General features: G+C 68.0%; 4 protein-coding genes across 4 annotated transcripts; 1 reads left to right on the top strand and 3 right to left on the bottom strand.

The window, feature by feature from the left end:
• Positions 1–363: 363 nt before the first annotated feature.
• On the bottom strand, positions 364–5,384 carry EMIHUDRAFT_215487 (hypothetical protein; the record flags this gene model as incomplete). Its single annotated transcript, XM_005763069.1, has 11 exons — positions 364–586; positions 950–1,064; positions 1,386–2,162; positions 2,349–2,717; positions 2,789–3,410; positions 3,618–3,753; positions 3,961–4,235; positions 4,350–4,440; positions 4,543–4,636; positions 4,712–4,961; positions 5,289–5,384. 11 exons carry the CDS (start codon positions 5,382–5,384, stop codon positions 364–366), a joined length of 3,048 nt encoding a protein of 1,015 aa, XP_005763126.1.
• Positions 5,385–6,317: 933 nt separating this feature from the next.
• EMIHUDRAFT_215486 (hypothetical protein) lies at positions 6,318–7,834 on the top strand (the record flags this gene model as incomplete). Its single annotated transcript, XM_005763068.1, has 7 exons — positions 6,318–6,464; positions 6,574–6,693; positions 6,769–6,814; positions 6,885–6,925; positions 7,064–7,309; positions 7,640–7,667; positions 7,776–7,834. 7 exons carry the CDS (start codon positions 6,318–6,320, stop codon positions 7,832–7,834), a joined length of 687 nt encoding a protein of 228 aa, XP_005763125.1.
• A 201-nt stretch (positions 7,835–8,035) lies between these two features.
• EMIHUDRAFT_413928 (hypothetical protein) lies at positions 8,036–10,599 on the bottom strand (the record flags this gene model as incomplete). Its single annotated transcript, XM_005763067.1, has 1 exon — positions 8,036–10,599. The coding sequence occupies one exon, from the start codon at positions 10,597–10,599 to the stop codon at positions 8,224–8,226; it is 2,376 nt and encodes a 791-aa protein (XP_005763124.1). The 3' UTR covers positions 8,036–8,223.
• An 893-nt stretch (positions 10,600–11,492) lies between these two features.
• EMIHUDRAFT_47177 (hypothetical protein) lies at positions 11,493–11,939 on the bottom strand (the record flags this gene model as incomplete). The annotated part of the gene is made up of 1 exon (XM_005763066.1): positions 11,493–11,939. A coding segment is annotated over one exon (447 nt), but the record flags the coding sequence as incomplete, so codon positions are not given.
• Positions 11,940–13,204: the final 1,265 nt, after the last annotated feature.

The raw sequence follows: 13,204 nt of genomic DNA, 5'->3' as shown, positions 1-13,204 counted from the left end.
ATGAGAACGTCGCTCCAAGACAGCGCCGTGCCCGCAAGAGTTCGCATTATAGCAGGCAGGCGGGGCGTACGAGGTGACATCGTGGCGCCGACCGACTGTGTGCGCAGAGGGCGCAGACACAGCCGACACGCGTGGACACCGACAGCGACGGAACAGACCGTGCACAAACGTAACTGTGCCTGGGTACGAAGGTTTGGAGGGAGCGGCGGAATCTAAATCACGCCACGGCCCTCGACCCTTTGCATCGACATGAGGGCCGCGCTGCAACGCGCGCACGCCTCGCATTCGACGCGAGCGCAAAAGCAGACGCGCTCGAAACATGACATGGCGAGCGAGTCCGGACAGCCCTTCTGGCGGACTTGCTCAGGGCCGCTCGAAGCCGTGCTTCACAAACTTGGCCGCGTGTCCGGGCTTCATCTCCGCGGCCTCGGCCACCTCTGCCCGCTCGGCGGCGTCCATGCTGCCGAGAAACTCGATGTCGTCGAAACCCTCGTCGTCAAAGGCGGCGACGTAGGCCTGCAGCCCGACCCGCGCAAGCGCCGCGGCGACGGCCGCCATGCCGCCCGTGGGGGGAGGGGGCGTCTCCCTCAGGACGATGCGGCCGTCCGGCGTGACCGTGTAGAGGCGGCTCGTGAGCGGGGAGGGGTCGGGAGGGGCGGCGACGGAGGCGGCAGGCGTGGCGGCGGGGGTGGTCTTGGCGGTCTTGGAGGTGGCGGTGGCGGTGGAGGGAGGGAGGGAGGCGGGGAGCGAAACCACCGAGGGCCCGCCGGTGGCGTGGCTCGAGCGCCGCTTCGATGGCGGCGCGTCTGTCGGCTCAAGCGAGCGCTTCGCGGGGCGGGGCTGTGCGCCGCTGCTGCCGCTGCCGCCGCTGCCGCCGCTGCCGCCGCTGCCGCCGCTGCCAGTGCGGCCACAGACGTGCTTCCTGTGCCTGCCCAAGCAGGCAAAGCACCGAACTCGCCCTGCCGGATCGGTGGCCGTCATCAGCGAATCTCCTCCGTCGGCCTCCCGCTCGCACAGGGCGCTCTCCCAAAAAGCGGCGACGAGCCCAGCCTCCACCTCGCTGGCTCGCTGCCAGCCAGCCCCCGCCTCGCTGCCGCTGCCGCCGCTGCCACTGCCGCCACCGCGGCGCGCCGCATCCGCCGCCGCCGAGGCTGCGTGCCCGCGCCCGCTGCGGCGAGCTCCGATCCCCGCTGCCGCGTCCTCCACCGCCGCCGCAAGCGCCGCGTCCTCCTCCTTGGCCGACGGCTGCACCGCCTCCTCCGACCCCTCCGCCGCCTCCTCCCCCATGCCCGCCTGCGGCACGCTCCGCTTGCTTCGCCGGACGGGGCCTGCCGACTCGGCTCCCGCCGCCGCCGCCGCCGCTGGCTCAGCGACCGCCCGCGCACGTGCGACCGCCGCCTCCACCGCCGTGTCAAAGGTGCCGATGAGAGTGCGGCGTCCGCCCACCCAGCGCTCCGCTCGGAAGCGGCCCTGGTCCTTGACCACGCCCTTGTAGCCGGTCGAGTTCTTGTCGGACAGGTGCAGCTGCAGCCCCTCCGACTCCGTCGCCACCGTCGGTGCCTGAGGCTCCGGCGCCTCGCCGACCGCCCGCGCATAGGCCACCGCCGCCTCCACCGCAGAGTCGAAGTCGCCGAGCCAGATGGTCTGTCCGCGCGCCTTGTACTCCACACGGAAGCGGCCGGCGTTGCAGCCCTCCCCTTTGCGCACCAGCTTGTAGCCGGTGCTGCTGCGGCTTGACAGGTGCAAGCGCAAGCCCTCCGCCTGCGCCACCACCACCGGAGCCGGCGCACCCTCGTCGTCCGCCACCGCTATCAGCGCCGCGTCCTCCTCCTTGGCCGACGGCTCCACCGCCTCCTCACACCCCTCCCCTGCCCCCTCCATACCCGCCTGCGACACACTCCGCTTGCTTCGCCGGACGGGGCCTGCCGACTCGGCTCCCGCCAGCAAAACTCCCATCGACTCAGCTGCCGCCGCATCCGCTGGCGCCGCTGACGACGCCGCTTGGCTGTCCGCCAAGTCGAGCTCCTCCTCACACGCCACTGCCCCCTCGATCTCCGCCGCCCGGCGCTGCATCTCCACCTTCAGCGCCGCCACCAGCACCCGCAGCTGCGCCAGCTCCTCCGCGCTGGTGGCGAAAATCGATCCCGAGCGCGCCACCTCGGCTAGCATAGCCGTCGGAGGCAGGGAAGCAAGCGCAGGCTCTGCAGTCTGCGTGCTGAGCGATTGCGTGAGGTCGGCGGCAGCGTCGGTGGCGTCGGAGGCGGCGTCGAAGGCGGCGTCGGAAGCGGCGGCGGCGGCGGCGGTTGCGGCGAGGGCGGCGAGGGCGGGGGCGGCAGCGGCCGATGCACCCACGGTGTCGACGGGTCCTCGCTTCGCCGGCGGCTCGTTCGACGAGCTCGCGACGCAGCCGCGCTTGCACCCCGATCCAAGCTCGTCCGCCTCCCAGCGTGCGCTTTGCGCGGCCTCCGCCTCCGCGGCCGCCTTCGGCTCGCATGTGGAGGAGGAGGAGGCGGAGCCGTCCGGGAGGTGCAGCTCAGCGAAGCTGCCGACGTTGAAGAAAGTGCCGTCCGTCGTGTCGAAGGAGAGCTCGGCCGCCGTTCGCCCCGACGGCTTGCTTCTGGGGGGCGGGTACGCGTGCACGACCGACGGCTGAAGGCGGAGGCGCGTGATGGCTCGAAAGGGCGCCGTGAAAGCCGCGCAGACGGGCCGCGCCCCGCCTAATGTTGAAGTTCAGAATGAACAAGCAGTTTGCGGGGCCGTGGAGGCGCAGCACACAAGGGCCACAGACCTCCTGCGCAGATGGCCTCCATCTCGGCGGCGGTGGCGATCTCGGGCGTGATCAGGAGCTTGAGCAGCGAGCGGCCGACCCCGCACCGGTCGGAGAGCGCGCAGTCGCCGAGCCGCAGCGAAAAGTGAGCGGTGCCGCCGCCGCCCGACCGGTCCGGCACGACCGTCACCGGGGCAGCAGGGAGGAGGGCGGCGCGGGAGTGGCGGCCCGGCGGGGCGTCCAGCAGCGGCGCCTCCCCCGGCTTGGAGACGAGGAGGTGCGGTTTAGCGAACGCGGCGGCGGAGGCGGTGTCGTCGACGATGAGTGTGGCCTTGAGGGCGAGCTTCTCCGGGAGCCGCCCCCCGTCGGGCGGGCGGACGCGGACACGCAGCGCGAAGGAGGCTTGGTTGGAGAGCACGCGGACCCTCGTCCACGTCAGCGCCCGATCCACGTCGAGCCGGTGCCACTCTTGCGCGTCGACGGTGAGAGAGAGGCCCTCGTAGGGCTCGCGGTTGGCCGGCAGCACCGCCTCCTCCACTGCCTCCTTTGGGCCGAGAGCCTGCTGTGGGCCGAGCGCAACCGCTGGGCCAAACGCGACCGTTGGGTCGTGCGCCTCCGCACCGCCGTCGACATCGAGCGCCTCCTCGCAGAAAAGCTCCGGGTTGAGCGCCGACGCCGCCGCCGGGAGCGCAGCTTCCTCCTCAGCTTCTTCCGCCGTCGCCGGCGCCGCCGCCTGCCCGACTGCCCGCGTGAACACCACCGCCGCATCGTCCGGCAGAGGCGTGCCGGGAGGCGTCCCAGGGGGCGTCCCAGGGCCCTCGTCTCCATCCGCCGAGTCGTCAGCGGCCACCGCCTTCGCGTACGCCACCGCCGCCTCCACCGCCGTGTCGAAAGTGCCGATGTTGACCGACGTCCCGCCCACCGTGTGCCGCACCTGGAAGCGGCCAAAGGGGGTCTTGACCACGCACTTGTAGCCGGTGGCGCTCCTGCTCGACAGGTGCAGCTGCAAGCCCTCCGCCTCCGTCAGCACCGGCGCCGGCGCCTCTGCTGCCACCGGCACCGGCGCCTCCTCCTTCCGCTCGTCCTCGGGCGCCTCGCACTGCCTGTGAGCCGGGTCCGGGTGCATCCAGCAGAACCAATCGGCAGGCAGCGGGCGGGGCGTTCCGGTGGGCAGCCGCCGCCACGTGTCGCACCGGTCGCAAGCGACCCAGAGGCAGGAGGTCGTCTCGCCCTCGCCCTCGCCCTCCGTCACCACCGGAGGAGGAGCCGAGGGCTGCTTGTACTCACCGACCGCCCGCGCGTACGCCACCGCCGCCTCCACAGCCGTGTCAAAGGTGCCGATGGTGACAGTCCTTCCGCCCTTTTGGCGCTGCGCCACGAAGCGGCCGAGCTGCGTCCCGGTGCCCTTGACCACCCGCTTGTAGCCGGTGGAGGTCTTGTCCGACAGGTGCAGCTGCAGCCCCTCCGCCTCTGTCGCCACCGGCGGTGCTTGCACTGCAGCGGCTGCAGCCCGGTGGCCAACCGGGCCGCGGCCGGGGCGCGACTCGCTCTCCCAAAAGGCGGAGACGAGCCCAGCCTCAACCTCGCTGGCTCGCTGCCAGCCCGCCCCCGCCTCGCTGTCGACGTAGTACTGCTGGAAGGTGTCCACGACCCGCTCCGCCATCACCCGCGGCCTTGGCTCCGGAGCGCTCGCGGCCAGTGCCTGCTCTGCCGCTGGCCCCGCCGCCGGCCCCGCCGCTGCCTCCGCCGCCGGCCGTGCGTCGATGTAGCCCCACTCCCAGTCCTCGGCCTCCAGCAAGTGGCGCAGAGTGTCGCCGTCGTCGTACCGGATCGTCTGCCCGTCTGCAGCAGAGCTACTGACCACGCGCCCTTTGAACCAGCGCCCCTCAGCCGGCCAATAGACGCGAATCCGCCGGCCCGGCAGCGGCGGCGGCGGCTCCTCACCGCTCCCCGCCGCCGGCTCTGCCGGCGCCTCGGCGGACGCCGCCTCCGACCCGCCTGCCTCCTCCTCTATGGCCGCCTGCGCCAGGCTCCGCTTGCTTCGCCGGACGGGGTCGGTAGACTCTGCGACCGCCCGCGCGTACGCCACCGCCGCCTCCACTGCTGTGTCGAAGGCGCCCTTGTAGATCCTCCCATTCACCACGCGCGTCGCCACGAAGCGGCCGGCGTGCGGCCCGTGGCCCTTGGACACGCCCTTATAACCGGTGACGCTGCTGCCGGACAGGTGCAAGTGCAGCCCCTCCGCCTCAGTCACCGGCGCCTCTGCGGCCGCCGGGCGCGTCGCAACTGGCGCCAGCGGTCCGGCGGCTGCCGTGGCCTCCACCCCCGTCTCCTCTCCCTCTTCCTCCGCCTCCGCCGCCGCTGGCTCGCCGACCGCCCTCCCCTTGTAGCCGGTGCTGCTTTCGCTCGAGAGGTGGAGCTGGGTGACAGGAGTCTCCCCCGCCGCTGCCGCAGTCGCCGCCGCCCCTGCCTCCTCCTCCTCTCCCTCCGATGCCTTCTTCGGCGGCGGCGCGCTCTGCACCGGGAGGATGGCGGGGTAGACCTCTTCGTCGCCGGCCGCGACCGCCGGCTGCGTCGCGGCAGCCGGCTCGTCCTTTTCCTCTCTCTCCAGCTCCATCGGGCAAATTGCGCCGCTTCCCGCCACCGCACCGTCGGCCTCGCCGCCGTCGCCGCCGCAATCGCCGCGCCTTCGCCACGTCGCTCCGGATTCGCCGCGTCGATTAGCCTCCATCAGTCTCAACGAGATGGCTCTTTTGTCGGCCATTCTGTAGTTGTGCGAGGGAGTTTTGTTGTAAAATTCTGTAGCCCATTCTGTGCCGTACGAAAGTGTGAACAGGTTGGAGCAGCAGCTCCTGAGCACGCGCCGCAGGCGCCTGTTGACAGGTCCAGGTGATAGCCCTGAATGGGCAATGCATACGCCTACCTGGGCCTCAGATCGCCCGACCGCGTCCCGGTGCTCTGCGTTCGGATTTGTGACGCCGCCGCACCCGCCGCGGCCGGGGGCCCTCCGGAGGCCGAGGATGGCCGTGGCGGACCGGGATGAGCTCTGGGAGGTGAAGTGTCAGTGTATATATTGTAGAGACCAATCATGTTCACAATATCTCTCAGTCTAGCTAAGCCTGGGAAGGCGATGCCGGGGCCGTACAGCAGCTTGATGGTGCTTCGCCGGCGTGCGTCCCGGAGCGGGGCCGGACGGGCGGTCCGGGGGAGAAAATCGGGGGACAAAGCCGACGGCGCTCTGATTCGAAATTTAACTTCAAACAAAGACAGTGGCACGCGCCGCACTGCGGCGCGTGCCACTGTCAGGAGCGGATCCGTCAGTTAGTTGTGTTCACGCCGGGATCGTGTCCCCGACAACCTGTGCAGACTTTAGGCTACAACAGTAAAGCCGATGGCCGGGTTCGGCACCTAAGCAGTGTGGGGGGTTGCGCGACTTTAGCGGAAAATAAATTCTTTTCACGCGGCACGGCGCTTCCTGGCGTGCGCGGCCACCGTCTCCTCTGGTGATTTTTCGTGGTTGCCGGCTCCCTCCCCCCCCAGGCGGCACTCAATGGTCTTCTGCTTCTTCCCGTCCGAGCCACCCGAGTCGGTCAAGTCCAAGGGCACCCGCGGCCAGCGCGACGCGCTCATTCTCGAGAAGCAGAACCACCCGCACGTATTTGCGCTCGGACTCAAGGACGCTGCGTGCAAGGCGCCTGTTCTCGCACCGCTTTTAGATCGCACTCGTGCGCCACCATCTCTTCTTCCACGCTCTGGCACTACCACAGCGCAGTCTGAACAGCCGCCGCCGCCGCCGCACATCGCAGGAGCCGGGCTGTTTCATTCTCTCTGCCTGCGGCGCCTTGGGTGGCTGCACGGCCTGCTGGGCTCGCAAGGCCGTCCTCGAGAAATACGCCAACGGCAGTGGCGGCGGCACGGGCCTCTCGGTCTCACCACGGTGGTTGTCCGGATCCTGCTCAATCTGCCGCATTATAGGCCTCGACGACTACCGCTGCTGCCAGGGGTATGTTGGCGCTTGCTGCTGCGTCGAGCCGCCCGAGTGCCGCGGTGAGGCCATCCCCCCTCTCCTACCCCAACATCACGGTACTCGCATCCACACACTCGCACCTCTCCGCAGGCTCGCCCGCCGCCCTCTTCCTCGAGGGGTGCTGCTGCCCTGTCTTTTCTCTCTCCATCGCGCGCATCCATCTGATGGACAAGAAGCAGGCGGCGCGAGATTGGCCGAGAACCCGAGGAGCCGGTCAGTAAATGCCGGCCCGTAAACGACCACTCTCCCTCTCCTCCACGAATGAGCAGGTGCGCCCCGACCCGTGCGACTACCAGCTCATCGCGTGCTCCAACTGCCTCCAGCTGCTCGCGTGCGTGGTGGACATCGTCGCCATGTTCGACGAGCGGGCGACCGAGCTGGCAAACCTGATCGACTGTGCCGCCGACTGCTTCACCTGCAGTGTTGCCGGCTGCATGGGAGCGCAGATCAAGCACGAGATGGACAAGGACCAGCACGGCGTCGTGTATGCGGTCGCCGTCCCCACGCCCATGTCGGTCGCGCAAGCGCACGGCGCGCGCCTCCCTCTGCCTCCCCCCCCCCCCCCCCCGATAGATGCGCACACCGGTGGGGCGCCCTCTTTGGGGAACGAGACGAAGCTCAGACGCTCACTTGTCGGCAAGCGCCATCGCTGCAGCCCCCTTCCGAGTCCGCCAGCCCGTCTCGCTGCTTCTTCACTTGCCCGCCTCTTGCCTTGCCTCTTGCCCGCCTCTTGCCTTGCCTCTTGCCCGCCTCTTGCCTTGCCTCTTGCCCGCCTCTCGCCTGCGGGCCGCAGGCGTGCCGCGAATCATCAAGACAACTCGGCGATATATGCGTGTCTGCGCTAGGCATCCCCGTCGTCGCTGTCGGCAGCGAGTCCGCGCCGCCGCCCGCTCCGTTGATGCCGTCGCCGCCGAAGGGCACCGAGCCGCCGAGATGCAGAGGCCGCGTGCGACGTCCACACCGATGCATTTGTGTCCGTAGGCGCCAAGAGCTTGCCCGTGGTGGCAGTGCAGCCGGCAGCTGAGTCGATGGAGCGCTGAGCGCCCGCGTCATTTTGCCTTTGGCGTGGCCGAGGAACCCGCGGCGTGATCGGTAGACTCTCTTCGCCGTTTTGCTCACGGCACAATGCGCATCGGCCGGGGTACGGGGGGAAGCGCGACGAAGTCGCGCAAGTTTCTCTATACCGTACTCCCGGAATCACGAATCAGCCCGCTCGGGAGGTGCAGGCGAGAGTCGCGATCTATACGCACTAAAAGACCAGTGAACTTTCGTACACGAAAGCAAATTCATACACGGGTTACGCTGCGCAGGTTACACGGCATTCGACAAAAAAGCAGTCCTGGGAACAGAGTGCTCGAGACCAGACCCCACTCTCGCCTTCTCGCGTCGGTTCTCCCCCTGTGTGGTATGGCAGAGATTGGCAGCTCCCTCACAACACATTTACCACCGGCGTCCGAGCCGCAGCCTCGTCCCGCGGCCACAACGTCTGCCGCCCGCCTCGGCTCCACATGTGGTAGGCGATGGTCGCCGCCTCGGTGCCGGCGCGGATGTTGTACAGGACCACCGCCAGCTGCCAGCCCCTCACAAGCAGCGCCCTTCCCGGCGGCACCGTCGAGTAGGCGAGGTTGAAGAACAGCAGGCTCGGCCAGGTGCAGCCGTCGGCGGGGTTGAGGTTGTCCATGACCGCGATGGGGAAGAAGCCCACCATGTAGATGAAGACGAAGAAGAGGGGCTGCACCGTCGCCATCATGAGCATGATCCCTCTGATGCTGTAGCCCGTCGGGCTCAGGCGGCGGAGGGAGAGCTCGCTGTGCGGCACGAGCCCGGTCGCGAGCTGCAAGCCCTGGTGGCAGGCGCAGTGGAGGCAGAGGAGCACGAGGAGCACGATCCAGCTCAGGGTGAGCACCGTCCAGCCCAGCGACAGGCCGTCCACCAGCTGGAGCTCTGGGTGGAACGTGTAGAAGACAGTGACCGCGCAGAGCGTCCACCACGCCAAGCTGCACAGGAGCAGCCCACCGGAGATGGTCAGGTGCTTCAGCCACCGCGGCGTGTCGGCGACCACCCGCCGCTCGCGCAGGTCCCACTCCCACCGACCCGTCGGCGGGAAGAGGAGCGAACCGACGGGCGCGCGCAGCAGGTGCGACGCTCCGCGCTGCCAGATCCAACCGAGCGCAGCCAGCACGGACAGCGGCATGGTCGCCGGCCCCTCGTCGCCCGCGCGGCCGCGCAGCAGTGGGAGCAGCGACTTCTCCTGCAGCCACTCGCACAAGCTCTTGCCGCCCACCGCATCGCCCGCCGACGGCGACTTTTGCGCCGCAAAGTAGGCGGAGAAGGCGACGCCCTGCACGTACGCCTTGTCGGAGCGACGGTCGGTGAGCGCGTCGAGCGCCTCGAGCACAACGAGGCTATCGCGCCGGTCGTAGGCGGGCAGCCATGGCAGCGCGTTGCGAAGCAGCAGCTCGCCCGCCTTCGGGGCGAGGCCGGCTCGCGTCGCCGTCAGCCGCGCAGGCTCTGCCAACGAGCGCCTCGCCCGCGCGTCGGCGTGTCGCATCCCCTGCGTCATCGCAAGGAGGACCGCCTGGCCCGAGCTGGCGAGCGAGACCTGAGTGCCCCATGCCGTCGAAAACAGGTCGAGCAGGAGAATCTCGTAGACGATCGCCACTGGCCAGCAGAGCACGATCCACAGCAAGATGGACGCGTTGGCGATCCTCAGGTCGGTGATGTCGCACGAGTGGGCCACGCCGGGCAGCCACGGCGTCCGCTTGCCGAGCGCCAGCAGCATGCGCTGGCTGAGCGACAGACCGACGCCCGCAAGCCGGACAGGAAGCTGCCGCTCCTCGACGACGGCCGCCTCGAACGTGCACCAGAGCCGGAACTGATAGTCGCCGAGTGCGCGCTGACTCGCGCGCGGCAACCAGATGACCTCGCTGCAGCACTGCGTCACGGCGCTCAGCGTGTTGCAAAAGTGCACGTGATCGTACTCGACGCCGGCGCGGTAGCACGGCGCGTCCAGCCACAGGCCGCGGAGGCCGGCCTGCTCTGCCACCTCGACGACCGAGGCGAGGGCGGCAGAGTCCAGCGTCGGCCCCGTCGAGAGCTGCCCGTCGTTGCCTGGCCCGGCGCGGTGCTGCCGGTACGAGACCAGCGCGAAGTGCGTCGAGGCGGGATCGACCACCTCAAGGACGCCAGTGTCGAGCAGGCTGAGGCGGCATGCGGGGTCGAAGAGCTTCGTGAGCATAGCCGGTGCGCCGTGCACTCTCAGGGCTGAGCTGAGCTTTGACACGACTAGCAGGTAGACCAGTGGCTGGTCGCGGGGCTCAGTAGACGCCTTTCGGGTCAGCCGCTCAGAGAAGGGAGGCTCTCTCGCCTTTCGGGTCAGCCGCTCAGAGAAGGGAGGCTCTCTCTCATTGCCGCCGCCAGCCTTCCGGGTCGGCGGCTCAGGCACTGGAGGCTCTCCCGCATCGCCGATGCAAACGTTGGTGCAATCCTCGACCTGCACAGCTTTTGAGGTGTACCTCCGCACGAGCAGCACTCCGGGTATGAGGAACAGCTCGACGATGGGTCCGACGACGAAGATCGAGCTGATATCCTCAGCGAGCACTAGCGGCACAGTCGCAGCGGCGGTGACTATGGCTTGCGTGACCGTCCATCCGAGTCCGTTCTTGACGCCCTGCCACATGCGTGCTGCGTGTGTTCCGACGGTCAGGAGCGGCAGCGGCGGCCGCAGCGGTGGCGGGCTGCGCCAGGCAGCAAGGAAGTGCGATTGCACGGGTCTGTATTCTTTTTTTGCTAGCCCGTACGTCATGCCGGGGTAGGTAGGGTAGGTCTGGGCCCTCCCCTCGGGTTTTTCCCTCTCTTCACGCCGGAATTTTCACAGCAGAAAAAGAATTTTTCCGCTTAAATCACGATGTCAACCCTCCCCAAGTCGTTGATCTGGTGCTTGTAGGGCTTGAGAGATTTTTAGCAATACCAAACAACTCTAACATTTTCATGTTTTAGGGCTTGAGAGTGGCCTTCATTGTCACTTGAGGGACTATGGTTGCAGGAGAGTAGGAAGTTCCTACCAACCACCAACCATCACTTTAATTGAAAGAGTTCCTACCAACCACCAACCATCACTTTAATTGAAAGAGTATAGGACGATCTTGGTGTGAGGGATCTTGTAGATGTCCTCGGTTTTATTTATCTAATTCATTGCCCTTGGACGCCGACTTACCCACCGTCTCCCTCCTCCCTACCCACGCTGAGCATCTGCAGCTGCGTGGCCAGCGCAATCACCTGCGTCTCGCATCTTTGGAAGGCGCTGCTCGCGGGCACCCACAGCCCCTTTATGGTCTTCTGAAGCGCGACGATGCCCGCGAGGCTGTCGTGCGCGGCTCTCGCGGGCACAAGCCTCGCAAGGACCTCCTGCTCCGCGCCATCGCCAGCTGCCCTCGCCTCGGCGAGCTGCGCCTTGAGAGCTCGCACCTCCGCCTTCCTCTCGCCAAGCGCTGCGATGTTCTTGCGCAGGGTCGTCATCGCGGCCTTGCCCTCGCGCGGCGCGTCGTCAGCAACATGCGCCGCCTGCCCGGTTCTTGCCAGCTCATCGAGCCGCGTGCGGGCCGCAGCCAGTTCCGCCGCCACCTGCGCTCGCTTTGCGCCCACGTCCGTCGGCGCGGCGACCGCCGCCGACGTGCGCACGCTCGAGAGTCCTTGGCCAAAGCGCAGCGAGCAGATCGTCTCCTCTGCGTGCGCCTCCTCGCTGGCCACGTTGACCACGACGGCGGTGCACGACGGCCCGTCAAAGGAGGAGCGCAGTAGCATCGTCAGCGCCGAGTCGCGGTACGAGACGTGCGCAGACCGCTCGTTGAGCTCCTTCACCACCCTGCCGAGGGCCGTGAGCGATTGATTGATGCTGGCCGCTTCCTTTTGCCGCGGGCCCGCCGCCAAGCTCTTGGCGATGCGCTCAGAGCCCGCAAGGTCGACAAACAGCAGCGTGCGCTTCTGCGACCTGCCGCCTCTCTCCACGTGCGTGCACTGCACTCTAATCAGGCAGTGAGAGCGGGAGGATCGGTCGTTGAGCGCGTGGCTGTGCGCGACTCGCTCCGCCTCTACCAGACGCGCGAGCCTGGCGATGTCCGTCGGAGACTTGATCGGCCACTGCGTCTCGCCCTCCGTGCCGAACTCGTCGCCGCCCTTCCTCGAGGAGGACGCGCCCTGGCTCGCGGTCTTGCTAGCAGAAGCCGCGTGCCTCCTTGCCGCGGGGCCGACCAGCCCCTTTGTCTTTTGAAAGCAGTGGAAGCAGCTGCAGCCGCTCGGGTGCAAGCCGCCCACGATGACGGCGTGGCCCGACAGGACGGGCGCCTTGCCCATGTCCGCCACAACGATGGTGCCGCGCCCAGCGCCCCTCGCGGAGCCGACCTTGACCGGCTTGCGCGCATCGAGCAGGTCATACACGTGCTCCATGTAAATTTCGACAGCGCTCGCGTGGAAGGTCGCGCCGGCAAGCTCTGGCGCGGCGAGCAGCGCAATCATTGCGCGCGGAAATATGCCCCACAGAGCCGGCACGGCGCCAGCGGCCTGCTCGAGCGAGGCTTCGGTGAGCGAGCCGGGCGGGCCCAGCATGGTGTATGTCTTGCCGGAGCCCGTCTGACCGTACGCCATGAGGGTACACGCGATGCCGCCTTGAATGAATTTGCGCGTCAGCTCCGATAGCAGCGCGTCCACGGAGGCCTGCTCGGAGCCTGTGAGCACCGCCGCGGGAAACGCGAATGCGTTGCCACCGCATGTGACGCCGCCTCCCTCGGCTGGCGCGACGGCGGAGCCTCCTGGACGAATACGCACGCTCACGGCGACGGGGTGCTGCTGGCCGACGTTCTGAGAACGCTGGTTGGCAGCCATCGCCGCGGCGGCGGCGGCGAGCTCTTTCTGTGGCCGTGACGCGAAACGAAGTCCGTCCTCCCCCGCCCGCCCCATCCCGCCCCGCCCTCGCCACTCCCGTGGTTCTCTCACAAAATACGCACACAAAGAAATAACGTCGGGGCCCTCAGCTGAGCTGGGAAGAGGACCGCCGCAAGCGGCGCGGCGTGGAGCGGTTGAGCATCCCTCCGGGGGCCCCTCTGCGCCGGGGAGGCATTGTTGGAGGCTAGGACGCAAGCGTCCGTCGCCCTTTTCAAACTCGGGGCCCACTCCGCTACGCTCCGACCCGAATTTGGAGGGCCTAAAAGTTTAAGGTGTTGCTGCGCAAAAGGGGTCGGACAACACTTCAACAGGGCGCAGCTCATGCTCTAAGAGCTAGAAGGGGAGATAGAGAGAACAACCACCCTGTCCCGTTAGTGCGTACACCAACACCACAAAAGCTCTCTCTCTCTCTCTCTCCTGCTCCTCACTCAGGGGGGTAGCTTCGGCTGAGTGAGGGCCTGACAAGCTGC

The sequence above is a fragment of the Emiliania huxleyi genome, assembly GCF_000372725.1.
Source record: "Emiliania huxleyi CCMP1516 unplaced genomic scaffold EMIHUscaffold_65, whole genome shotgun sequence".
NCBI classification, from domain to species: Eukaryota; Haptophyta; order Isochrysidales; family Noelaerhabdaceae; genus Emiliania; species Emiliania huxleyi.
Note: the sequence above shows the minus strand (reverse complement) of the source record. Positions and strands in the feature narration are given on the sequence as shown.